General features: G+C 37.7%; 1 protein-coding gene across 2 annotated transcripts in view; it reads right to left on the reverse strand.

Moving 5' to 3' along the window:
- Window positions 1-1,002: 1,002 nt before the first annotated feature.
- The window catches only part of LOC102217423 (high affinity nerve growth factor receptor), a 35,475-nt gene continuing 11,264 nt past the window's right edge, over window positions 1,003-25,213 (reverse strand). The window contains exons 7-17 of one of the 2 annotated variants that reach the window (XM_014469803.2): window positions 24,133-24,271; window positions 20,159-20,491; window positions 19,913-19,930; window positions 19,773-19,831; window positions 19,589-19,691; window positions 18,337-18,492; window positions 16,633-16,763; window positions 14,411-14,583; window positions 9,303-9,543; window positions 9,048-9,206; window positions 1,003-2,535 (exon numbers count right to left, since the gene is read on the reverse strand). In XM_014469803.2, coding sequence (XP_014325289.1) covers window positions 2,350-2,535; window positions 9,048-9,206; window positions 9,303-9,543; window positions 14,411-14,583; window positions 16,633-16,763; window positions 18,337-18,492; window positions 19,589-19,691; window positions 19,773-19,831; window positions 19,913-19,930; window positions 20,159-20,491; window positions 24,133-24,271 — 1,698 coding nt within the window. In that variant the 3' untranslated portion in view covers window positions 1,003-2,349. Of the gene's footprint in view, window positions 2,536-9,047; window positions 9,544-14,410; window positions 14,584-16,632; window positions 16,764-18,336; window positions 18,493-19,588; window positions 19,692-19,772; window positions 19,832-19,912; window positions 19,931-20,158; window positions 20,492-24,132; window positions 24,272-25,213 lie in introns of both variants that reach the window. The other variant, XM_023330912.1, reaches the window with a different exon arrangement.

The following is a 25,213-nucleotide window of genomic DNA, read 5'->3' on the forward strand; positions in this document are numbered from 1 at the left end:
CTCCATATTCCACATCCAACCAGGGTGGAGCCTCGAGTGCTTATTAAAAAAGCTTCATTCTGAAACCACAAAGGGGGCCCTTAAGGATCCCAGGGACAAACACTACACTCTGTTCTAATCCTATCTGGCCTGAATCTGCTTGTAAGACTCTACAAGAAACAATATGCCAGACACGAGTCCTCCAAGTGTTTTTTTTTTTTCACCAGATGCCCCCCATCTCTCCATCCTCCCCCCGGTACACCAGGGAGGAGGGGAGAAAGGGATGATGGCATTACTCACAATCCATTACCCCTCCCCAGAGACGCTCTGCATACAGAGTGATGGAGGCGAGATTTTATTTTTTTTTTGGAGGGTGTTTGTTTGCTGAGGGGGTGACGGTAAGGCAATATGAAACATGATTATTCCTTTTCAATAACTGTCTGCTGAGCATCCCATGGAGACGTCGCAGGTTGCTGATTAGTTCGTCAAAATAAGAGAAGGCTCCTGAATAGCTTGTTAGGATGCTAAACTTTAAGTACAGACAAGAGCACAGATCATTATTCACTGTGAAGAGTATCTTAATGATGGATTGACTGATGCACAGGGACTCTGAGGCTCTTTTTTTCCAAACAACTTTATTTTTAAGGCCAGACAATATACAAAGTGCTGGAGGAACAATGAAGATACAGTATGAGTCAGAAGTTTACGTACACTCAACATGAGCATCGACGTCATTATTACGTCTAAACGAAATAATTTGTTTATTTTTTAAACCGTGAAGAGATAGTAGAACATGCAACTATCCTGATTTAAATGGAGTTAATTTTATTTGGCTTGGTTTTGTTTTCCAAGCATATTCAGCAGGGTTGGGGATTTGGGAAGCCATTAACAATTTTGGATGTGTGTGTGTGTGTGTGTGATATGTGTCTGCATTTCTACACTGCAAAAACACAAAATCTTACTAAGTCATTGTCTACTTTTTGTTTTTGCACAAATATCTCAGTACACGTGAAATAAAACAAAGCTAATTCCAAAGAAACTTTTAGGCAAGAAATATGAGCTTGTTTAAAGCCAATAATTTCTTATTATTGGGAATATTCCACTGGAAAATGATTTTACTTGCTAGACACTTTTCCTGTGTTGTGACATAATCTGCCAATGGAACTAGTACTTTTTAAAATCAATATTAAGGAATTATTGATTCTAAACAAGCTGAAAAGTCACTTGTAAGTTGTTTTCTTACTTCAAGTGCACTTAGATATTTGCTCTAAAAACCAGACTAAAATATTTGGTAATATTTTGTGTTTTTGAATGTTGGCTTTGCTAAAAGATTAGGGTGAATTTCTGAGCTTGATTACAGTTGAAAAAACACAAATTCAAACATGTGCAACTAAATGTTTTATCTGAGCCAGGGACTGATAAAAAAAAAAAAGCTGGTTGGTTATAATAAATCAACAGCCCAATATTAATAATGCAAAAAGTGTATGTAAACTTCTGATCTCTTCTGTACATAAATGAGACACTAATGCAGCGTATATACATGTAGTATTTACATGAAGCGCTGCAGTGGTTTGTTCACCTGATCTTGTTTTTTTTCTCCAGTTTCACTTTCAGCGCCATCTGTCCCTCCTGGAGTCGCTCTTTAATCCATCTGTTGCCTCTCAAACCATCTCAGGCTTTCACCCCCCCACCATCCTGCCCTCTTACCAGATTTCACTGCAGTGCTTTGATTTTTCCCCCCCTTTCTCAGTCGCATGTTAAAATGTTGCTAATTTTGAAGAAAAAGCCAGTGTGGAGTGTGTGTCGCAGGTCAAACCGCCGCTGACTGGAAACGCATTTCTGTCCACATTAAATGTAAACATGGAGATTATTCTCTCCACTTCATATTCAACAAATCTTTTTGTTTCTTTTTTTTTTTTGAAAAATAAGTATATGATACAGACAATTTGACACATGAAAAACATTCTTCCATTGGGTTTTTCTTATTTACATTGACATGAACCCCCCACTCAGATAAGTTACACAAACACTTTGCTGCTGCATCCAAATCCAGAAAACACTTTTTTTTTACGCTGCAAAATCTTACGAAATCCTCATCTTCAAGTTACACTTTCCATGCACATCCCATCCCATCCCACTGATCCCACAGCAGATAAACTTTTTAACACTTTGGTAAACATTTGACATTTTTCCAGAGCAGCTCAGGGGAGAAAGCAGGACTCTGAGTCGAGTAGAAATGGGGCAAAAAGCTCATCTCCAAAATAGAAATAAAGCCTTAAATGAAGCAACATAAGCCGTTTACAGTGAATAACGTAAATCCCAACGCTTTGAGTCTTTGATTTCTGCTCCCTGGCTGCGTCTCGACCCACTTCAGCCCAGGATGTCCAGGTAAACGGGCGGGTTCTTGACCAGCTCCAGCAGGCGGCTGTGGATGTCCTTGATGACCATCCTCTGCTGGGGCTCCCTCTGCCAGCAGCCGTGCATCAGCAGGTACACCTCCTTGGGGCAGGTCCGGGGCCGCTCCAGCTCCCGCCCCTGCGTGATGCATTCAATGGCCTGTTGGGATGGAAATAACATCGACTGATTCGATTAAGCATGAAAAGGACAGTTTATCTGTAAAATAAATGTAATGAAAGCTTTTTATAATTTCTTTATTTTTGCTTTAAATGAGTAATTGTTTTTCACAAACTTGGGACAGACTCATAAAATTAAAAGCAAAAGTTAAAACATATTCATAGGAAGTTTAGTGGAAGGAAGAAGTGTGTTAGGGAAACTGCAACTTTGAGACGATTTTCAAGAAACCTTTTTACTTTCTGAAATGAGTGAAGTATTTTTCTCTGTATTCTAACTAAAGCTGGTACAGTAACAAAAAATATTAGTTTTTTAAATAATCATATAATCAATTTTAATTTCTATATTTAGGTTTTAAAATACAAACGAATGTAAAATTTTGACAGAAAAACTGATGAATATATTTTTCTTCTAAGTGGAAAAAAGGCACATTGTTTCCAATTTTACATAAAAACATACATTCTTGGTAGTTAATGCAGTTATTCAATGAAAAACTGAAAACTGCTAAAGCCTGAATTTGTTATGTTTATATTTTAAAAAACATTCTTCAGCAGGCGAGGTCGATTCTGTTTCAAAGAAGGCCGTGCATTTCCTCAGTGTTTTAAAGAGAAACGGGTCAACAAACCTCCCCTGGACTGTTTGTTGGTGAAAATCTGGATTTTAAAGCACAAAGTTCCAACAGACTTCACTAAACTTCACATGTTTACATTTGTGATGGTAGAACTTAAAAAGGTTTTTTTCCTGCCTCAAAAAAACAGATTACATGGTGTCTGGGGGTTGCTATGGAGACACTTTGCTGCAGCTGTCTGATAGTAAACCATCGTCCTGTGTAAAATGGGCCTTTGTGTCACGTTATATTTACACCTCAGGGAAACAAGAAGTCGTGGGTTACTGATTAAAGGTTCCTAGATACTGATCAGTTTAAGAAAATTAATAAATTAGAGAAATGGAATCTTATAGGAATTATTAGGGGTAAAAACTAACAGCAGCACCAGAGTCATTTACTGACTAAATGTGATCAAAGTAAAGGTTAGATCATTCCAGTGATATATTTTTTATTATTCTAGATATTTTTTAAGGTCGTAAAAGCTTTAAAAACTGGGGTGTTTTCTGTATTTACAGCGTTTTAACCAGGCTGGCTGATCCCTAATGTTTCCTTGTAAGCCCAGCAGGAATAAATCAGCAGCGCTCTTATGTATGGATCCAGTGAATGTATTGATTTACCCGCCTTTGTGGCAAGAAATTGAGACCACAAAGCTCGATGTCAAAAAGGTGTCTAACTAAGCTCAGTGTTCAGGAGCCGAGCCCCACAGGCAGCTGAATATTCAGGCCAGAACCTCAGCTTCGCTGGTAAAAGCACTTTATAAGAGCTAAAATAAATAATTTCCAATGTTCACATTTAAAAGAACAAATCAAACACATTCAATAATCTTCTTCACTGCTAATGTCACAGCTCCACTCTGCCTACAGCAAATGATCAAATCTAATTATGTTTTCCAATCGGAAGAATGGAGTGAGGAAAACACCCATGATCATTTTGGACCATAATCAGATTTGTTTTTTTCGAAGAGCCGACAGCTTTTGTGCATCAATCTACAGAATCAAGGACTGCGTGGGCAAATCTGTAAGAAAGATAACACTTCCACTGCAGAGAAACTTACATCAACTCTAACTTTGACTGGAAGAAAGTTCAGCAACATCTTTACTTTTCAATGACTGAGGAGAGGAAACCTCTGCATTCAGCTACAAAGATTTTAGATAATTTAGTCTCATGACAAATAAAAAAAAAAATCCTCTTTCAGTACTAAAATTTACAAAAAGAGATACAAACATCAGCAGAACAAAAACACAACACATCACACTACATTATTTAACAAAAAACTCAAATCCAGCAGCTTCAGTTTGCATGTTAAAGGTCAAAGTTCATGCATTTAACTTATTCTACCAGTTAGAAACAGGCAGAATAAGTGAAACTTATGTATTAGATTTAGGTTTAAGTTTGCAAAGGTCCATCTGCATGAAGCTCAAGACTTCTGAGATCCCTGGACATAAAACACAGCAACATGTTTGGAGAAAACCGAACAGCCCCAGGCTAAAGGAAAACACGGAGGAGGAGGGCTGATGATCTGGGCTTCCGCCTGGCAGTCCTCAGTTACATTAACACAGCAGGGATCTTTTGCTGAAATCCTTTATTTTAATTTAGTTTTTTACATGGTTGTTCATGCTAATAATTAAACGCAACTGCAATCAGACTTCTCTGTGAGCGGCTTATGTCCACATTTACTGAGTCTGTCGCTCTCTGGTGCACAATTATGATGAACGTCTCACAGTCTCAAAGTCGGCTGAGAATCTACAAGATCATTCAAGAATCAGACGCTTTGAAATCCATCACATACATGTACAATTTAGCTTTTTTGTCTTATTGGTGCATTTGGCAACAACTGAAGGCACTTTTAACTTTGTTGTCCATGTGACAATGAAAAAGTTTCTATTGTGTTTTATTCTGTTCTAATACCACATATGGAAGAGGCACAAATCAGGGGAAAAGGTTGGAATTGAGTTGTTCAGACTGCTGTGGAAAAGTCAGACATGGGCAAAAGGAATCGGTCGAATTTCCTGGACCATGAACTACTCTATAAACCAAAGAAACTTGGACTCAAATATGCCACATCTGTCCGACACAGCAACAAATCTACAACGGATGAAAAAGAATAGAATGAAGTTGTTGCAACGGCCCAGTCAAAGTCCAGCCTCCGAGTGATTGAAATGATTGGACAGAGCTGTGCAGAAAGTGAAAACTCAATGAACTGAAGCAATGTTGTTATGAGAAGTGAGCCAAAATTCCTCCACAACTAGAGAGACAAATATTCTGATTTATTCCCCCAGCTTATAAAAACACACATCCTGTTTGATCTCACTCACTTCCTGCCAACTGGAAACTTGGAAAAGTAGAAGAACCTCAACAACCAGAAAACTGTTCATTTCTTTAGGCTGCCTGACTCCAAACTCAGAGCAGAACACACAAACAGTCCCAGCCAGTTCAGGATCGATCTTTCCTTCATTATGAAGTGTTCATGTTTTCTTATATGTAATGTTTTGAACAATGTAGGTTTTGGAACAGCACACTGCATCCTCCTCCTGCTTTCAGCAATGTCCTATTTATCAGCTTTTCATGGCCCGGCGTCGCTTTGTGCTGCGTAGCTTCACTCCAGCAGACAAAGCTGCATGCTGCAGAACCAACATAAACATATCTTTATGTGTAGCAGGTAGCCTTCAGTTTACGAAGTGCCAGTCCGTTTCTGGATCCTGTTCAGTACAATAGAGGGAAAAAACTGAATTGTCTATTTACAGTGCAGACAATTACATTTAAAAGCTGTGAAGTTTTGGAGCTGATTTGTTCTGTAGGACCTGTGACGATGTTTGTTGAGAGGTTTATTCAGACAGAATAAAAGAATCAGCTTTTTCAAAACCGTCAAGGTTTCTGTTTGTCTTAGTGAGGAATGGTACAAAACATCAACAACACACACAAGCCAGTAACCAGCAAACATCCCATAAACAGCTGTGGAACCGACAGTTTTCTGAGCTCATTAAAGGCATCATTGCTTCTAATTAGCCAATCAAAATCCACAAACAGATCTCCTATGAAATAGATTTGCTGACAGTCATGTGACACAAGCCAAGGTTCACATCAATCAATGTGTGTGTCTTTCTCACATCACAATCTTCCAGATTAAAGATTGTTTGCTAATTAGCATTTAGCTAAAAATGAAGCTGAAAAATCGCAGATTTTTTCAAGACAGTTTCAGCTAAAAATGTTTGCACTGCTCTAACATGTCCTGCCATACGCTTTCTCTAAATCTAGAAGGTTTTGATTATTAAGTAATGAAGAATATTGTTTAATTTTGAGACTATTGAACAGCAGTGTCTGCTAATGTCTCTTTAGCATATAATGAGTGTCCAGCACCATGGACAGCAGCACCTCTGATTCAAATCCCTAGTTTTATATTTTGTTTCCACTCAGGTTAAAATTAAGACTTTTCAACATCTGGAGTAAATTGTTTTTCCTCAGAGAATTAGCAACTTACTAATGCTACCTTAAACTTTGCTTCCTTTTAAGGTTTTTTTCTCTCCAAAAGTGTCTTTTCTGGTTGAAATCATTGACTGATCTTCTGTATTCACATATGTGCAGTCTCTGTGCTTCTACTTGGAAGAGAAAACACTCACAGCTTAGTGCTTTGTTCGTCTCCCTGTTCCCTGGTTGGAGACATCGATAGAGTAGTTGAGGCCATTAACTCGATGAAGTTAGCATTTCTACATCTAAGTTTGTATCTATCCGGACTGAGCTGATAGCAATAATAATTATGTCATTCTTTCTGATGGAAACTACTCTCAGGCTAGAGGTTCCTGGTTCAACCCATTAATGGAGATATTGCTTCAGTAACTCTGTGTACATTTTTTTCCCCTCACAGAAAGTTGTTCATTTCTACTTTTGCAACATTCTTACATTAAAGGGTGAGTTGCTGCAGTGATTTAAGATAATGTGTTGTGAAATTGTGCCATAAAAATAAACTAGTGAATTAAAATTTTAAATCAAAACATGCAATCGACAGTGGACAAAATAAATAACATTTTTCAATTCAAAAACACTTTTTGCTGCTAAATTATAGAATAAATAGACATATGAGGTCAATAACAAAGATATTAATTATTGTAACCATCAGATTAATGAAAAATGCTTTTATATCCATTCAAAGTTCACATGTTGCTGCTGCTACATGTTTAGCATTGAGATGCTATTTTAGGCTTGAATAGCTTTGCTAATAGGCTACTTCCTGTTAGCACAACTTGAACACAACAATAGTATTTTACAGCATCCCATCAGATCATTTTTCTGAATTAAAAATTTAGCCTTAGTGGGCCAAAAGAAGCTGCTCTTTGTCCCATCGCTGCTGTTGGTTGTGCATCAAATTCACGGGTGTACCAGAAACATGCAACAAAGGTTCCAGCTCTGAATTTTGTAACAAAAAAACAAACAAAAAAAGCAATTAATTCTGCTAAAATTCTTTAATACATAAATCAAAATTTATGTACTAAAGTCCCTAAAATAAACTGAATTGTGCTGAATAGCAAATTTAAATACAGTCAATCCTCTGTTTTGTAATAAGTGCTGAGAAAACCAACTGTGAAACTTAACTGTAATCCTCTAAAGCAAACACACTAAACTTTCTGAATCCAGACATCCTGCCTCACCAGTTTTCATCTTTAAAAGCAGCATTACTCTATACAGATCTGTGTCCATTAGCAGCGACTCTGGGACAATTGAAAGCAGCCAGTAATGTCTGCAGAGACTGGTACAGTTCACAGCTTTGCTCCGCTCAGTGCATAAAGCACTGTGGAGGATCTCCACCTGACTCTTTTTACTGCCGTTAACCTTTGCCTGATTAAGTGAGCAGAAGATGCCCAGTCACCAGAGCCACTTCACACCAAAATGAGCCGTCAGACAGTCGACTCCTAACGAGCCACTGAAATGCCTGCTGCCGCCACGTCGGGTTGGGGTGATTTATCTCCGCCGCTCAGTATTTAGGCAACATGATAATTTCACCTGTCCCTCACCAGGCGAGACAGATTAGGATAATGAGGTTACACCTTATTGGCATAGGGCAAAAATGAAGCCAATGAGATTAAAATTGAGTGCAGAGGAAAAGTGATCCACCCTTCTCTGGAAAGAAGAGCGGCTCCTGGCCTGTAATAGCACCGCTGCGGTCACAGTGGAGACCCACTTCTTGGTGCTTAAGCTAAAAAGGCCAGACTGGACCGCCCTTAATTACTATGAACTTATTGATTAGCTCAAGAGTGCAGAATATGTAAGGCTGCAATAGGCTGACAGGTAAAACGATGAGAGAGAAACAATCCAGACTCGGGTATCTGTGCCAATATGAGTTGAAAAGTTCATTTAAAGGATAACAATTTGATTAATTCAAATCAAAACATGTACAGTAGAGATTAGTCACCATCACAGTTGAAATTTACATGGCATAATTACAGGCACTAAGAATGCTTCTTCCAGTTAAAACTGTTTTTTCTTTCCACCATCACCATATACTTGTTAAGGAGGAGGAATTGCTGCAAAGTGAATAAATACCTTTTTGGCAATACATTGGACCCCTGCCTATTTGTGGATTTTTTTGTGCAACTTAACTCCAAATCATTCATAGAAAACTCAATTATTTCAATATTTTTTTCTTAAATATATATTTTAAAGTATGTATGCATATATATATACTTATGTATTTTTTTTTCACTTTCTCATTTTCTGTTTTTATCAAAACCAGAACAACACACTCAGGCCACCTTAAACTCATATCAAATCATACATTAATTTTACTTTAACTTCAATTTTAAAATTGTCAGTAAGGACTGAAAATAAGTTATATTAAATATATTCCACCAAACTGAACAAGAAAAGTAAAATGTTCCAATAAAAAGCATTTATTTACCTCACTGTTGGACAGCTGGTACCAGGGTTGTTTGCCGTAGGTGAAGATTTCCCAAAGAACGACTCCGAAGCTCCAGATGTCGCTCTCCGTTGTAAACTTCCTGTACATGATGCTCTCCGGCGGCATCCAGCGGATTGGAAGCATCGTACGTCCACCAACCTGAGGATGAGGGCGTCCATCCAGCAAAACACTTAACCGCACAGAATAAATATCAAAGGAAACAGCTAAAATGTTGGTGGACCTCCAGATACGTACCCGGTAGTAGTCTGTGCTGTAGATGTCTCTGGACATACCAAAGTCTCCGATTTTCACCACCAGGCCTTCTCCCACCAGACAGTTGCGTGTGGCCAGGTCGCGGTGGACAAAGTGCAGCGATGCCAGGTAAACCATGCCTGAGGCGATCTGGGCGGCGATCTGCAGCATCTGGGGCAGAGTCAGCTGGCCCAACGGGGGCAACTTGGACTCCTCCAGGATACGAGCGTCCGGGCCGTGAGCTCTGTGGGGGAAACGCAGAAGACAGGTGCCGGTTATTATTGGTATGTTAGTTGTTTAAATCGGCAGTATTATGTGTTTTTCAGTATATTCGAGTAACTATGTTAACTTCAGTTACTATATAAATGCTACTTATATCAAATATGACTTAAAAGAAATTTGACTTTGTAATTTAGCGCCTTGAAATTGGGTCTGAAACTCCTCCTTCTGGAAGTCATCACAGCATCACTCCTCTATTAACGCTTAAAAAAACAATTTTTTATCAGAGTTTTACTGATTAGTAGCTCATATAATGCCACCAGGTGCTTGCTAATTGCTGTCGGCTAGTCTGAAGGAGCTGAATGGGGGAGTCGCTGCTACATTTCATTTGAAAAAGGTGAGGGGAACAACTTCACTCAGCTACATGGATGAGTAATAAGTGAACCGTTTTATTTAAAAGATTTACAATAATTTAGAAAAAGTGAAACATTTTAGATTATTCACACAAAGAATGAAGTTTTAAACTCTTTATTGCCATTAATTATAATGATTTTCTGCTTACAGATCAAGAAAACACGACGTTTAAGAAAATCATAAGAAATATTGCTTGAAGGTTGTTCCTTTCAAAATCTGACAAACGAACCTCAGCTGATCTTCAAAGCACGTTGGGAACCTGTATATTAAAACACATAATAGCTGCTGTTATATGTTTGTATTTTAAAAGCGGAACATGAGAGCCGTAATAAATGCAGACAAGGTCATGTGGGCCCACATGGCTGAAGAACCTGCAGGTCTTTGTAATGATTCATCTACTATTGGCTGTTTATGATTATGAAAACACTCAGGTTGGCCTCTCAGCGTGTTTGTAATTACGGCACCAACCTTGGGTCACCTGAGGTACAATGACCTCAGCGAGCAATCTGCAGATTGAACACTTTCAGTCCCATCCAGTCCAGGCCGTGGTCAGCACCACCGCGCCACAATAAAGCCATTTAAAGCCGACGCTTAATAGAAAACACGAGGCTTGTAATACGCCCACAATTGATTTGCAATAATGTAATCCAGAGATGCAGAGCACATTAACGCGCTGTTGTTTCTGCGGATCATGAACACCCACTCTGACATCCAACTGGCTAAATGAGCAAATCACAGCTGATGTGTCTCCATGTGTCATCCATCCATCCTAATCTCTCTCCTCTCCATATTACAAAGGAAGTTGTCTATACAATCACTATTAGTTTAAAAGGCAGGTGGCAGGGTGGGAAAGCAGCTGCAACGTGGGGGCTCTCAAAGAACTCACCCACTCTGTTTTCTGGAAATGTGATTTCGAACCGTCCCTGAACATATATCTCAGGAAAAGCCTGTGTGAATGCACACACGTGTGTTTCTTTCTTTTTTCTTTTTTTTTGGATGGAGGGGTGGCGTGTGTTTTCATTTCCAGTCTGTCTCCTGCGCAGGACACACCGGCAATCTGTTTTAACTCCGTCTACTCCGGTACTTTCTCAGATTGTTTCCAAGGTGCCAACTGAGCTCTGATTGGTTCGCTTCCCTTCAAGTCCTTCTGCTGCTTTCTGAATGATTTATCAAAATTTAAAAATGTAAGCTTTGTAAGTGTAAATGTAAGCTTTTCTTACATTTCTTACAAGCTTTTCTGTCAGTATGTTAAACAGCAAACAGTCATTTTGTATATGACCCCTTAGATAATAAATCAGTTCAACGACAGCAGACTTTTCTGCTTTTGCTCAAATGTTTTTCTTTTTTTTATCAGTTTCTTAATGCAGAAAAATCTTCTGAAGATTAAAGTCTATCATTTTTATTAATACCATCTTGCTAATAATGAAGCTGCCCTCGGCCTTGACTCGTTCTGAATCGCATCCTGGAGCTTCAGGTTTATTTAGCTCACACATTATCCAACCTAACATGAGCCGAGCAGATAAAATGATATTCCATCACTGTATCCTTGAAGTATAAACTGAGTCTAATTATTGCAAAAGATGCAGAGGAGTTGAGATCTTTCTGGGCTTTGACTGACCTTCTTTCCATCCAGAACTTGTACAGTTGTTGGGTCGAGAAAAAGGCAGATAACATTTCTGCAGATCTCACACATCCTGGACACAGTCTGTTTAGACGTTTAGCTTCAGGTGGCACTACAGATAAACTCCCATAAACACAATAAAAACTAAAAAAGACCTAACAGCCTGTGAAGTCATCAATTCTTTTGGGAAACTAAAAAAAAACAAAAAAAACTTTTGCACAATCACAACAATTCTTCTCTATTTCTTTTTTTTATACAAAAATAATGTCTGAAAATACATACACATATTGTCCCTTAAGCCTAATTTTTATTTTGATTAAAGTTTTATATTTACGCTTTATGGATGCACACTGAGTGCTTGATAACTGATACATTTCTTTTGTTGTGTAAAAAAATCTTAACCAGTAAAGCTGATTCTGATTCATCAAACACAACATTTGCATTCATCTATAAATAATCAATCATCTTTCATTCCTTTAGTTTCTCCTAAATTCAAAACTTTTCTATCTGGAGCAGTTTTTTTTCTTTCATGTTACACATTACAAAGAAAAGATTTAAATTTGTTAAAAACAAAATCAGCAGGTTAGAAAAAAACTCAGATATTACAGTTTTCTAACTTTGTTTTATTGAAATGTGGCCTTTAAGCAGTAAAGTGAATTTTCTTTGAAAACAAACGAAGCAAATAAAACCGATTTGCACAAAGATAGGTGGGAAAGTTTTTTCCACAAATGTGCCAAACAAAAGCTTTGTTTTCCCAAAAACATTTCCGAAATTCATAAAGATTAAGCTTCAGAAGAATCACAAATCTGATGGAAACGAAAGAAAAAAATGTACTTGGATTTTTTTCCTTTCAGAGAATTTTATTTAACAAAACCATTCTGGGTCATATGAAAAAAAATCAGCCAGAATTTGGCATATCTTCATTGCTAAAACACACAATTGACACAAATTCAGGTTCAGACACAAATTAGCCTGATTATATGTTATATATTTGTTAGATTTTCAGTTTATGTATAAGATCATTGCACCTGTTTACTCAGGACATTCAGATTTAACTAAAAAAAAATAATAGGATGACAAAATGTCCAGATTTTCCTCAAACCAATCCAGATTTCAAGAATAAAATAACAGTAAATAGAAGCTGCTGTTCAAGGACTTAAAAATAAGACGGAGGTTGTGTCTACTGTTTAAGAAAAATCTGAATATTACAAAAAAAATATGGAAAAACCTTCATCACATATTTCTCAACATTTCTGAATGGCTTTTTGGCAACTTTTAAAGCAGCTATTTGTGTTGAGAATAAGATGGAACAGAGAGAATTTAATTTCAAAGACGCGGTCAGAGGGAACCTGAGTGGATCCACGCCAGCGTGTGGCCTGCCATTACCTGCAGGAGAGTCTCAATGCATGAATCACATACATTAGAGCCATGAAGGCTTGATATGTTGATGGAGCCGGTGCGTGATATAGTGATAAGTTAACAAGGGAAAAATAAGAAAAATAAGAGCTAGAAACCAGGGAGCTTCAACTTTTGAAACGGCAACAAGAGCACAGAAAATACAATTTATATCAAACTCCTTTTGCAATTGTGCCTAAATGAACCTTCTGTAGTAATTAACAAGAAATGAACAGCCTTTGAAAAGTTGCAAAAATTAGACCTCTATTCAGACAAACCTACTTTTAATTTAGAAGTGTTATTTACAGACAAAGCAAATCAGCCGTTTGACCGTTTGCAGAGAAGAAAAGAATCAGTTTGAAAAACAGAAACAGCCTTCAGTAAAATTTTAAACTATCTCCTCATTTCCTCTAAAATTAAAGTTGTGCATTTATCTTTTTTTACCTGGAAATTTTGAGCAAATATCAAGTGGATTCAAAATAAAAGAAATTAGCTAATATTTCACTTTATGATTATAGTATATCAACATGGTTCCCCATCTAGTGTAACAATTTACAGACACTGATGATATTTTAGAATTAGTTTTATTTTAATTTAAAGGTAAATTTAAATAAATTTTGTTTTATTGTTTTTTTAAACAATAAAACAAATATCTTAATTTTCCATGTAAATATAGATTAAAATGGACAAAACAGGGTTTATTGTCTGCTTCCACTCATTTGGTCTTAATTCATTAATCAATTTTAATCTGTATAATTATGCAATGTTTGATTTTTACTATTTTGCATGCAGAAAATAATCCTAATTAAAGTGAAATTAGAAACCACTGAACCATTTTGTAGATCACTAAGGAAGGACTTCAAAAGCCTGTATTTTATTGAGAAGTGTAGAAACACCTGTATGTCAAAGCTAATGCATAAAATGCAATATTTAAAACAGCAGAAAAAAGTAACTTTACTGTTAAAACTAATTTATTCTGTTTCTTCTCTGCTTCAACGCTTCAAAATGTTAGGACCAGATGATCCACTGAGTCTATTAGTTATGTTTTGTGTGAAAAAGTCCATTGATCAGATAGAAAACATTCAACCTCACAGCTACAGAAGATTCTTTTGAACTTTTCCCCCCCAAAGATTACAGTTAGGGGACTAATTTCTTCATTCATTTAGCAACATTATTATTCCACCAATCCGCTCAGCCTTACTGTACATGATGAAAGGCATGACGGCTGTGCTCCACTTAGCTGCTTCAGATTCAGGCTCCTGTATTGTGAGAGCAGACTTACTGCTGGGAAACGTTCCTACTGTGCTTTTCCTACTCTGACACATTTGCCATGAAGGCGTTGCTGCTGCCTTTCATCCAACACTTTTAGGGGTCTAACATTAAGCAGCATGAGGACCAACAGCTTGGGCGGCGGAGACTCGGCGGCCCACTGCAGAGGCGGGATGTGTGGTCTTGTACGTACCGAAGGAAGCGGTTGAGGTCTCCATGTCTCATGTACTCGAACACCATGGCCAGCGGCTCGCCGTCTGTGCACACGCCGTAGAAACGCACGATGTGTTGATGCTGGAGGACCGTCAGCAGCTCGGCCTCCCGCTGGAAGTCCTGCCGCGTCGACTCGTTGGCATCCTTCAGAGTCTGTGAACAAACAACAATTGCACCAAAATAAGACACTTTCTGTTACATCATAGTGTTACTTGACCTTTTGCACTTATAGGATCATTTTTTTGAGGGTGGTTTTTCAAATATGATTAAATGACACGAGCCTGTGAATGTGTTAATCTTTAATATCATTTTGAAGGTCAGTTTAAACATTTTTCCTTTGTGTTTTTGAGAAATATCTGAATGAATAGTCACAGATAAAAAAAATACACTTACAAGGTCATTGGAAGAGAAGCTGACTTTTGTGAATTCAGTTATGAGAAAGATATTATAGACAAATGAATGCACGGCTTCTATCACATTTAGTATGAATAATACCTATTTTAGGATTATACTATGTATTTAAAATGCTGCAAGGCAACTTGAAAATTATAATTTTTCAGTAAAATTATAACAGAAATGTGTAAGGACATGCCACAAATCAGTGAAGGGGTTTTTAGGCATCATACCAAAGGAAGTCTAAAGAAAAAATAAAATAAATTAGAAACAAAATGTCAAGTGTTTGTTGTAGCGCCTTAATTTCTTATGATTTACATAAATGTGAGCCGTGTTGCTTTTATTTGAAAGCTCAGGTGGGGCACACAGTTCTGGAGAATGTTTACTGTTTTGATTTGTTTTACTTTGGGATTCCTCAGGGCTTTATTACTGGAACACTTTCACTTTATTATCTGGTCATGAGCAAAACGGTTTGGGAATTAATAAAAGAAACTAACAAAGTAGAAATTCTGCTGAAAATCTGTGATCTACGGTCAGAACTGGGTCCATAGTGGGAGACTAACATATTTCAATTTCACCACTGCTTGACTTATTTTGATGTGATTTGTTGAAAATACGTTTTAACTTCTCTAAATTTAATTACCTTCTGTCCTTTGTACTGTTTTTCACCACAACTTGTCCTGTTTCTGAGTCAAGAAAGCTTTTAATAAAATAATTAAAATATTTTTAAAAAGTAGTTAAAAGATTTGTCTCTGAACTCTGTCTGAACGTTAAGGGAATGTTCCCGGAATGACGCCTTTCAACGCCTTGGCGAAGATGAGTAGCGATGTATTGTAAAAGCTTACATGTGTGATTAATGCACTGATAAATGTGAGCAGATGCATATTCCATCATCTCCTTGTATACATTTTTCCCTCTGTGGTTTTCATTAACCTGGTGTAACATGAGGTGGGTATAAAACCACCTGACAGCCTTTTAACAACAATGGCTCACTCTAAAACCACAAAGTATTATTTCAACAATGCACTGGAGGAGGAAACAGCTTTAAAAGAAGAAGTTAAAGTCGACTTTTATTGGGTATTATTTTATTTATTTGTCAGTGCCTAGAGAAGAAAAAGTTCTGTACACATCTACATATATAAAAAGATATAAATAAAGCAAAATAAGACTAATTTATGAATTTATTATTGTAAAGTTATCCTGTTTCAACTGGAATTGGGAACTTTTGTTCAAAATGCATGATGACTCTTTTTAATAAAGTTTGCTCAAAATTCACGTGACAACTGAATGGAAACATATGACAGTATGAACTTCTTAACTAATGCCCTGACTGTAAACATGAAGATGTTCAGATGAGGAGCTTTTATCGTGTGGCTATTTCAGAGAAGCTAACAGAAATGAGCCTTTACGTAGCGTCACATTTATACTCCAGGAAAACTGGAAAAGACGGATTACTGTTAAGAAATTTCTAGACATTTTGATCAATTTATTAAAAAAATAAAAAAAAGCTTCCATGTATTTTCTTTTAGATCTGGAAGAAAACAACTGCACTTTAGTTTCAATAATGCTCTGAACCAGGGATGCCATTTAGAGAAAACTCAGGACTTCTGAACACCAACTGTAACTTTGTTGCAGCAGGAATAGAAACTTTCTGTTTTTATTACCACAAACGGCCTCTTTACCGGCGACTCCTCTGCTCGGACCACATACTAACAGCTGACATTTTCACTGCTGCTGCAGATGTTTAGAGCACATTAGGTGTTAAATTGCCTCTGAAGCGGCGTAGGGGACGATGTAAGATTTCCTCACCTTAATGGCAACCAGCATCTTGTCGCTGTCGGGGCTGAGGTTCGCACACTCTGCCAGGTAGACTTTGCCGAACGCTCCTTCACCTAGCTCCCACTTCAACACAATGTCCTGCCGCTTAATGTGCTGCACACCTGCAACAACAAGAAAGAGACGCAGCTGTGAGGGAGCCGTTGCTGAGATCTGATCCAAGCCAAAGCAAGTTTTCATGAGCTACACTTTTGCTAAAGCCTGGAGCTGATCTGTCTGAATATTTTCAAACTTGCTTATCCTCACGGGGAAAAAGTACCAATGTGTCCCCTAATTGTTCTTATATGTTTATCATCTTTAAATGTTTCAGATTATGAAATTAATTTTAATATTAGATGAAGATAAGTAAATTTGTTTACATTTGATAATTTTATCTCTAAGTGGATAAAAACTGATCCAAACCAACCAAGTCCTGGGTGAATAACTTGAATGTTTGTGCCACCTTACCAGCAACAACTTCAAGCATTTCTGAGATCTGAAAATTATGGATTTTTTTTATCTACTCTTCTTTGCAAAATTGTTTAAAGTCAATAACACTGTAGGGTTTTTGAGCAGGGTTGAGCAGTTTAGGGAATTGCCACATTGGATTTTCTATCCGATCCTGGGGAAGCCAAATGTTACCACTGAAGCAGACAGGTCCGGTTCTTCGCACCCAGTCCAAGTTAAAACATGTTAAAACATACCACATGCAACTAACATATCTAAATACTGGAACAATAATTAATAACATAGCAAGCTAGCAAGCTAAATATCTAGGTTAAGTATTTAGTTAGCAAACTAAATATTTAACCTCAAAATAAATATGTTTCAAACTAAATATGTATTTGGTAAGCTAAATATTTAGTTGATATGCAAAAATTACTTGCCAATAACCAGAAGTGGACTACCAAAGTAAAAGCTGGATCTTGCGAATCTTTAATTAAACTCCTGCTACGGTGACTGATACACTTCATCATTGTTTCTTTTCCTCTCAACAACAATTACAACATTTCAATTTAAAACATTGGATGAGCCACTTAAATGGCAATACAGACGTTCACCAATGGATTTAGAGCAACAGAAGTTTATTTAGAGGTTCACAAACCCAGCTTTTATTTTGATAGTACAATTCTGGTTATTGGTGTGTGAATTTGCATATTTGTTAAATATATACCAAATATGCTAGCAGTTAAATATTTTGTTTGGAGGTAAATATTTAGTTTGTGAACTAAATATGAATATATTAGTAGTACTGAATAGGCAGCAGTCTAAGCATAGAGGTCCAGTCACTTGGGCTAGCTCTCCAGTTCTTGAGTTGATCAAATTTATGTCCACTTCATTATTTCACTCACATATGGCTACTAATCACCACCCTAAACACATTCTACAACTGACAACTAACTTGGACAAACTGCAACAAAATGCTAACAAAGGACATCATGAGTAAAAGGGATCAGGGTGTTTTTTCTTTTCGAGTCTAAGAAGGATTTTTTTTTTAACATTTTGACTCATTATTTCTTCTGAATTATAAGCAGATTGCATTAAGAGGGCTCACACAGTGAGACAAAAACACACCTTGAGAATTCATCTAAAAACCTTCTAAATATCTCAGAAACTATTTACTAATGAATTAAACATTACTGTAATAAGAGCAGATGTATATAATAGTTATGGAGCATAAATTGCACCGGCACTTACACATGTCTTTGTCCTTGATGATGCCACAGAAGTACTGCGGGTTCTCCACAAAACTTGATAAACCAGAGTCTTCGTCAGAGGAAGGCGGGCTGGTCCCAAAATTCATGAAGCGGAGTGAGACGGCCAGGTCATCCTCCTTACCGAGAACTGATGAGCCTAATGAAACACAAGAGACAAGCATGGCTGACGGATACATGACACCTAATCAGTCTCCAACCTCTTTTGATTGCAGCAGCCAACAAAAGAAGCAATTCTGGCCCAATTTTTCCCTTCTGAAGGACAAACATACTCCACTACCAACGTGGCGGCCCAGTCATTGGTACCATGGTGACAGATGATGACAAGCTCTAATAATCACCATCATCAACCATGCAGCAATCAGGCCACATTGAACTGGGGGAAAAATGACCATACAGGAAGCCTGGATGGTTAGCAACACCTGACTATGGCAAAGTATTAAAAGCCAAACAAGTGGGACCCAAATTGTGAAATCCACTCAGCAAAGCAAACCACAGAACCCCCAGAGTCCAAAACAGAAGAAAATGGAACAACAACGAGGGAGCCCAGAGGAGATGGAGGGAAGGAAAGAGGGAGCACGGTCCACTTAGGCAATCAGGCACACTTAGGAGCTCTGAGTGAGGAGAGAAAAGGGTGGGGCGTCCACACGGACCTAGCTTTTCCTCCATCCATCCATCCATCCATCCATCAATCCGTCCATCCGTCGTTTTTAATGGCTCTCACCACGTGGCGGTGGGCAGCGGAGGTCTACGCTGTAATTAAGGCACTTTGCCCAACAAACAAACAGCAGCTGCCTGTGTGCAAAGTTACATCACAGTGCAAGGCTGTATTAGTCCATTACATCCCAAAAAACACAACCATCTCTGATTCCAAACTGTAGTTTTGTGGAAACTGTGAGAAAAAACCTGAGGAAAAATTTTTAACTTTGAAGAACAAGGACAATTTTAATGGCAAGAGAATGAGATATTTTCTTATGTCAAACAAAATTTCATAAATCTGGTCACTGATCAAAAATTAAACATTGAATTTATGAATTTTGGGAAATTATAATGTTGACTTATTGTAAATATATATATATATATAAAATGGTTGTGTATTTTTATGTGTTTTGGGCTGTTTTTAGAAGCAGTAGAGAAACAAATAGAAGTACATAATGTGAATTTAGCATAACAGATCCCCTTTAAGGTGTCAACATGTGGTTTTACTGTCATGCAATTTTAAAGAACCCACTTACGGTGAATACCAAACTTGGTTTGGTGACCACACTTGTTAATGATCAAAACTGTGATGAGCAGAAAGATGCAGGTGAACACAGCGAGGCCCACAGCAACAGAGACCTGCCAAACACACAAGTTAAATAAAATAAACGGGCCTGGTCTAAATCTAAAAAGACTCTTAGATTCTCAGCAAACACATACCACAAACACCCGACTCTCTGAATTCTCTGTAACGTCCACGACCGGTTTGTTAGACGGACCTGAGAGATAAAATACACAGGAAGTTAGTACTGAGAAGATATACAGAAATTATAAGGAGTCATAGTCAGTTGAGAACTTACTTGGATCCCCATTAGAGACTAGCATGAGGGATGCAAGAGAATATAAAACATATTTAATGCAAAACAAACTTAGATTGGTAGACCAAAAAAAAAAAAACTCAATAAATGGTGTTTTAGTTGGAGGCACAAGATTAAAGCAAATCTATGAAGATGTGTGATGCTGATTATCTAGTTTTTGCTTGACTCTAATACAGCTGTTAGTTCAGATTGATCATCAATCACTTTTTTTTTTTTACAGGAACTCACCTATCATGATCCCCTCAGGATCACCTTTATCAAAAGGATTTTCCATAAACATCCCGACAGCCGTGGCATTTTCCCCTCCGAGCTCGTTCACCGCAACCAGAGTGTAGTTTCCGTTGTTCATGTGGGTCGGCTTGTTTAAGGTTAGGCAGCCATGCTTCACTGACCCGTCGTTCAAGTCCGGGATGAAATGTATGAAGATGAATTTGCTTTTTCTGTACGGTTCTCCATTGAAGAACCAGGAGATGAACGTGTCAGGATTCCCGTCCACAGCGAACGGGAAGCACCAGTGGTGGTGTTTCACGGCGTCCTTGAAGAAGATGATTTTGGCTGGAACTGCATGTTTGGGGGTTCAGATGAGGTAGGAGACAGAAATACATTTTACAATTACTTTTATCCACTCTTATTTCTTTATATTTTAAGTCATTTTGAAAGAATTTGATCAATACTTTTCCAGATTTTCTGATGACGTTTCATGGTTTTATTTGGACTTAGAATGTTCTGGTTCTTTAGTTGGTGCAGGATTATTTTTAGATTTTCAGTTTCCCGTTTGTTAAGCAAAGACAAGCTCTCTAAACCCCATATTCTAATAGTTCAACCTCCATTTATATGCTAAGCTCTAAGCCAGCTAAGCTAATGTACAGTCTTCTTGATATTTATTGGCAGTTGTCAAAAAACGTGAAGTAGCACTACCGCCACCTACAGGTATGAACAGCATGTAGTCTTCATTATAGGATACAGCCAATCAAAGCTAATAGGGGGAGCTGGAGCCATTCTGGATTGGCTGCTTGGCAGGTTGACTGGCATTTTGACTTCTAACATCTCCTTCATAAGTTAAATTATCTATTGAATATTTTAAATATGTTTATAAAAAAAAGACAGAAAAATATTGAACCATGAATTGGGTGGAAAGTGAACTGTATAGCTAAATTAACAGTAGAGAACAACACATTAAATGTATTAAAATTCAACATGAGTGTCCTTTCAAATGCTTGAAATCAAATAGTTTACTGAGCTTAATATCAATCCCGGATGTCAGTTTGTTTATGACAAATTTACACAAAATTTGAATTTCATCTTGAGGCAGATTGTTGCAAAAAATGTCACAAATACATAATTTTTTTTTAATATACCAATTATTACTCAATTTTAAAGTTAAAAAACACAGCTGAAATCTTGCTGAGTTCCTCAGGTCCTGATTCAGGTTTCCAGATGTAGCTGGAAACCTGAATTTTCATCTGCTGTAAATTTAGTCACTGATACAAACAGCTGTAAATGTTGCCATTACTTCATCATCCAGAATACAGTTGCATGCTGTATGTTCCCTCTGAGTTTCCGTGAATCAATGCTCTCCATCTGAACTGCAAACCTTTGACGACCTGCCATGAATAATAAATCCTGGTCGTCGTCGTGCTCTCAACCACAAAAACTACCTGGAAGCTCTATGTCTATGTCTCCTGGACATGAAGTTACAGGAAATGGCCCCATTTAGATCGAACGCAACCCTGAAGTGCAGAGACCCTTCACTCCGCCCTGGAGATTGTGCTGCTCTTAACCTACAACTCTGACCCGGAAAGTGCTGTTAAAAGGGGGATACCGGCCCATGTGCCCCTTTACTTTACTGCACTGCAGTGGAAATTACTGCTATTTATCATATTTGACTAATCATTCACTGGCAGTCTCTTCTGATCTTAAGCTACAGGGGATAAAATAAAGGCTATTATTATATTTAATTTAACTTGTCACACCTCATTTGATATTTAGACAATGAGCTAATTTAGATGTGCCACAATTAATTCTGGAAAAAATCCTGTCACAGTTAGCACGACTGACTCACTTCTATCTTTGCTCATGTTAACTTTTCATTATCGTTTTCTTTTTTCCTTTTGGCATTTACAATATTTCAGCTTAAAACATACAGCAACAGTGACTACACGACTTTATATAGAGGTTTGTAAGACTCAGCTTTATTTTGAGAAGACACTTCCATTTATCAGCAAGTGAATTTTTAAACACAAGCTAAATATTTAATTTGAAGCTAAACATGTAGCTTAACAACACATATTTAGATAAATATATAGGTAAATATTCAGTTTGGACCTAAATCTTTAGATTGCTAGCTAAATATTTAGTTTGTAGTTTAAATATGTAGCCTGGGCTGCTAAGTAAACAAGTAGTTTGTAGCTAAGTATTTGCTTTGCAAATAAAACATTTAACATACTCAATAAATATTTAACTTTAAACTTGCTAGTTGAATGAATAGCGTGGTGAAAATATTCCCCTGTCCATTTTTTCCTCTTATGGCAGGCCAAATAACCCAAATTATTGCTCTGAACTTCTTAATGTGAACAATTTCAACAGACTCATATTTTTACACCAATTAGTTTCCTGCCACATGATTTACACATTCTGTATAGTTGACGTCATTTCTTTAGGAATGACATTCCAGAATCAAAATTTTACCCTTCTTTATGCATTCTTCCCCTTTGTGAAACCTGGACCAGCACCGAGAACCAGAGAAACGGACCCACAGCTGCTAAACTGACATCTTAGGTCTGAAGGCCTCACTTTGCTTTCTTATTATTGCTGCCAAACAGTTCAATCTTTGTCTCTTCTAACCATAAACCTTTTGCCCAGAGGGCAGTTAACATGTCCATGAGGGCAGATCTTTGTTGGTGGGCAACCACTCAGACTGAATATCCAACCAGAGTAGCATCAGAAAGTCTTTGAGTGCTGCAAAAGGCATGCATTTCTGGTGAGATTTGCTGTGGGATATTTGTGTGACTTGTGGATATATATTTGTGCATATATTTGATCCTGTAAGCATAAATTTAACTCTCTCTATACATTATAACTAAATCAAACTTGTTTTTTAAAAATCATGAAAGTTGGATGCTGCATAATCCTTCCAAACTGATAAGATGTAGAATAAATATTTATAACACTGAAATTATTATATTTGTGTCTGTAGTAAGTTCGTGTTAATCCATGCTTTGAAAGTGACGCTGCAACTTGGCTGATTCAGAGCAGGGATGCTATGAAAAGAAAGTCACTTGTGTAGCATGAATCAATGGCACGAGGAGCCACTCAGCAATAAACTCCCACTGTTCTGGGAGGTAATTAGAAGTAATTAAAGGGCCAGCGGTTAACGAGTGTCTGTCCACCATTGGGGCTGATGTTGATGGATTAGCAGCACTAACGCATTTACAGACTGCCAATCACTGTGGAAGAAGCGGCTTTCCGGAGTTGGGAGGGAAAAGTCCATTAGCACCAGCTTAAATCAGATCTGAGGGCGTGTTATCCGCCCCATTTTCCTGATGTTCATTATCTGTCCCTTGATGCTCATACAGCTGATTGGCGCCCCCGTCGTTTTGGCTTTATTTTATAATGAGTGTCATTGAGTTGGAGATGTACGATATTGTTTGGGTAGTATTTGCAGTAATGTATTGCTAATGCACCTACTGCCTTCTGTGGGACTACTGGCTGCTGTCGCTCCTTGGTGTTGCTCACCGTCCAGATGCACTAATGCATCTGAAAGCGGAAAGCAGCAGCAGACCCTCAGAGTCAAGCTCCATCTGTAATTTAAAAGTGCAGAATAGATAAGGTGGTAGAGTTCTTAAAGGGCAAGATGAGGTAAGTTCACCTTCCTTTGTCTTCTTATTGGATCCCTACATTAAACGCCAAGCTGTACCTGCAGCCCTTCACTCATATTATTTTACCACTTCTCACCAGTCGCCGGTTTGAGTGGCAGAGGACAGAGAGCTCCATTAGAAGCATGGTGCATACGTACCCATATTTGTAGAGGGGGCATTTAGAAGAAATCAGCGCAGTGCATTTTTCTTTTCTACAACCGTCCTCCCTGCCTGCACAACAAAATGATCCCAGTGTGCTCTCGCCCTCGCCTCCATTAAGGCTGGCGACTTGCATTGAGCTCGTGAGCTTTCAGGAGTGCGGCGCTTTATTTCGCAGGCACTTACACTCAATGTCCAATTGCACCATCCCCTCGTTGGGCCCAGCTTGGTTCTCTGCCTCACACGTCAGGTTGTGCATGTTGTCCTTGAAGGAGACGTTGGTGAGATGAAGCACCAGGCTTAACGTGGAGCCTGTCATTTTCTCCTGCAGTAATCAAATGACACAGAGTCATAAAGACATGTAGGTCACTTTTAGAGAAATGAACGTTGTTCAAGAGAAATATTCATATGGAAGTGGTATGAAGAAATATGCATATTTAGTTACTGTGAAATTAATTTTGTTATGACAGCAGCAGCAGAAAGAAGTTATGATAAAAATCTTCTGTAACTGAATTACAAAATACAAATGTTGCTTTTTGGGTCATACCATGTTTTAATATGATTGATTTTAATTATAATTATCTTGAACTTTTAAACTGCACCCTCTGCGATTTAAGCCCCCAAACACAACTTCAAGCAATGTTGGTTTTTTTTAATAATTATTAAAATTTGTACATTTCTATGACTGTAAGTTTAAGTTATTTTCTACACAACAATTTGTTTCAAAATGTGGATCTACTGCCCATTTGAAGTCTGTTTTCTTTTGCACATTAATGTTGTCTACCAGTGTGCTTCTTTGCATAAAATTTTAAATATGTTTATTCAATTATTTGTGATAGTTGTATGTATTTATTGTTCCTGACTTTAAGTATTGTTTTGTCTTTGTTGTACTGCATGCAGCCTTGTTCACTTTTCTAAGTCAAATTTTTCCCATGAATGACCAATTACCTTATCTTATTAGAAACAGCTTTAGCAACTAATCCTAAATTCACCATTCCTCATTTGCTCTAAAATTCCCAAATACAAGGTCAAGATTTTGTGCAAATTTCTGGAACCAGCTTCACTGAGGGAACATATTTTCTGCACCTTGTATTAACTACATCCATTCTGACTAGATTAGGACTGTTCTGGATGGTCTAGAGTCCTGATGAGTCTCATAGCACGTACGAGTTCTCTGAATCTTACTTCTGCAGAGACATTGGGGAAATCTGTTAGCATAGTTTCTGTGCATCGGGGTTCACAGTGATGCACAGAAGAAGAGCGGTTG

This window comes from Xiphophorus maculatus, chromosome 3 (genome assembly GCF_002775205.1).
Source record: "Xiphophorus maculatus strain JP 163 A chromosome 3, X_maculatus-5.0-male, whole genome shotgun sequence".
NCBI lineage: Eukaryota > Metazoa > Chordata > Actinopteri > Cyprinodontiformes > Poeciliidae > Xiphophorus > Xiphophorus maculatus.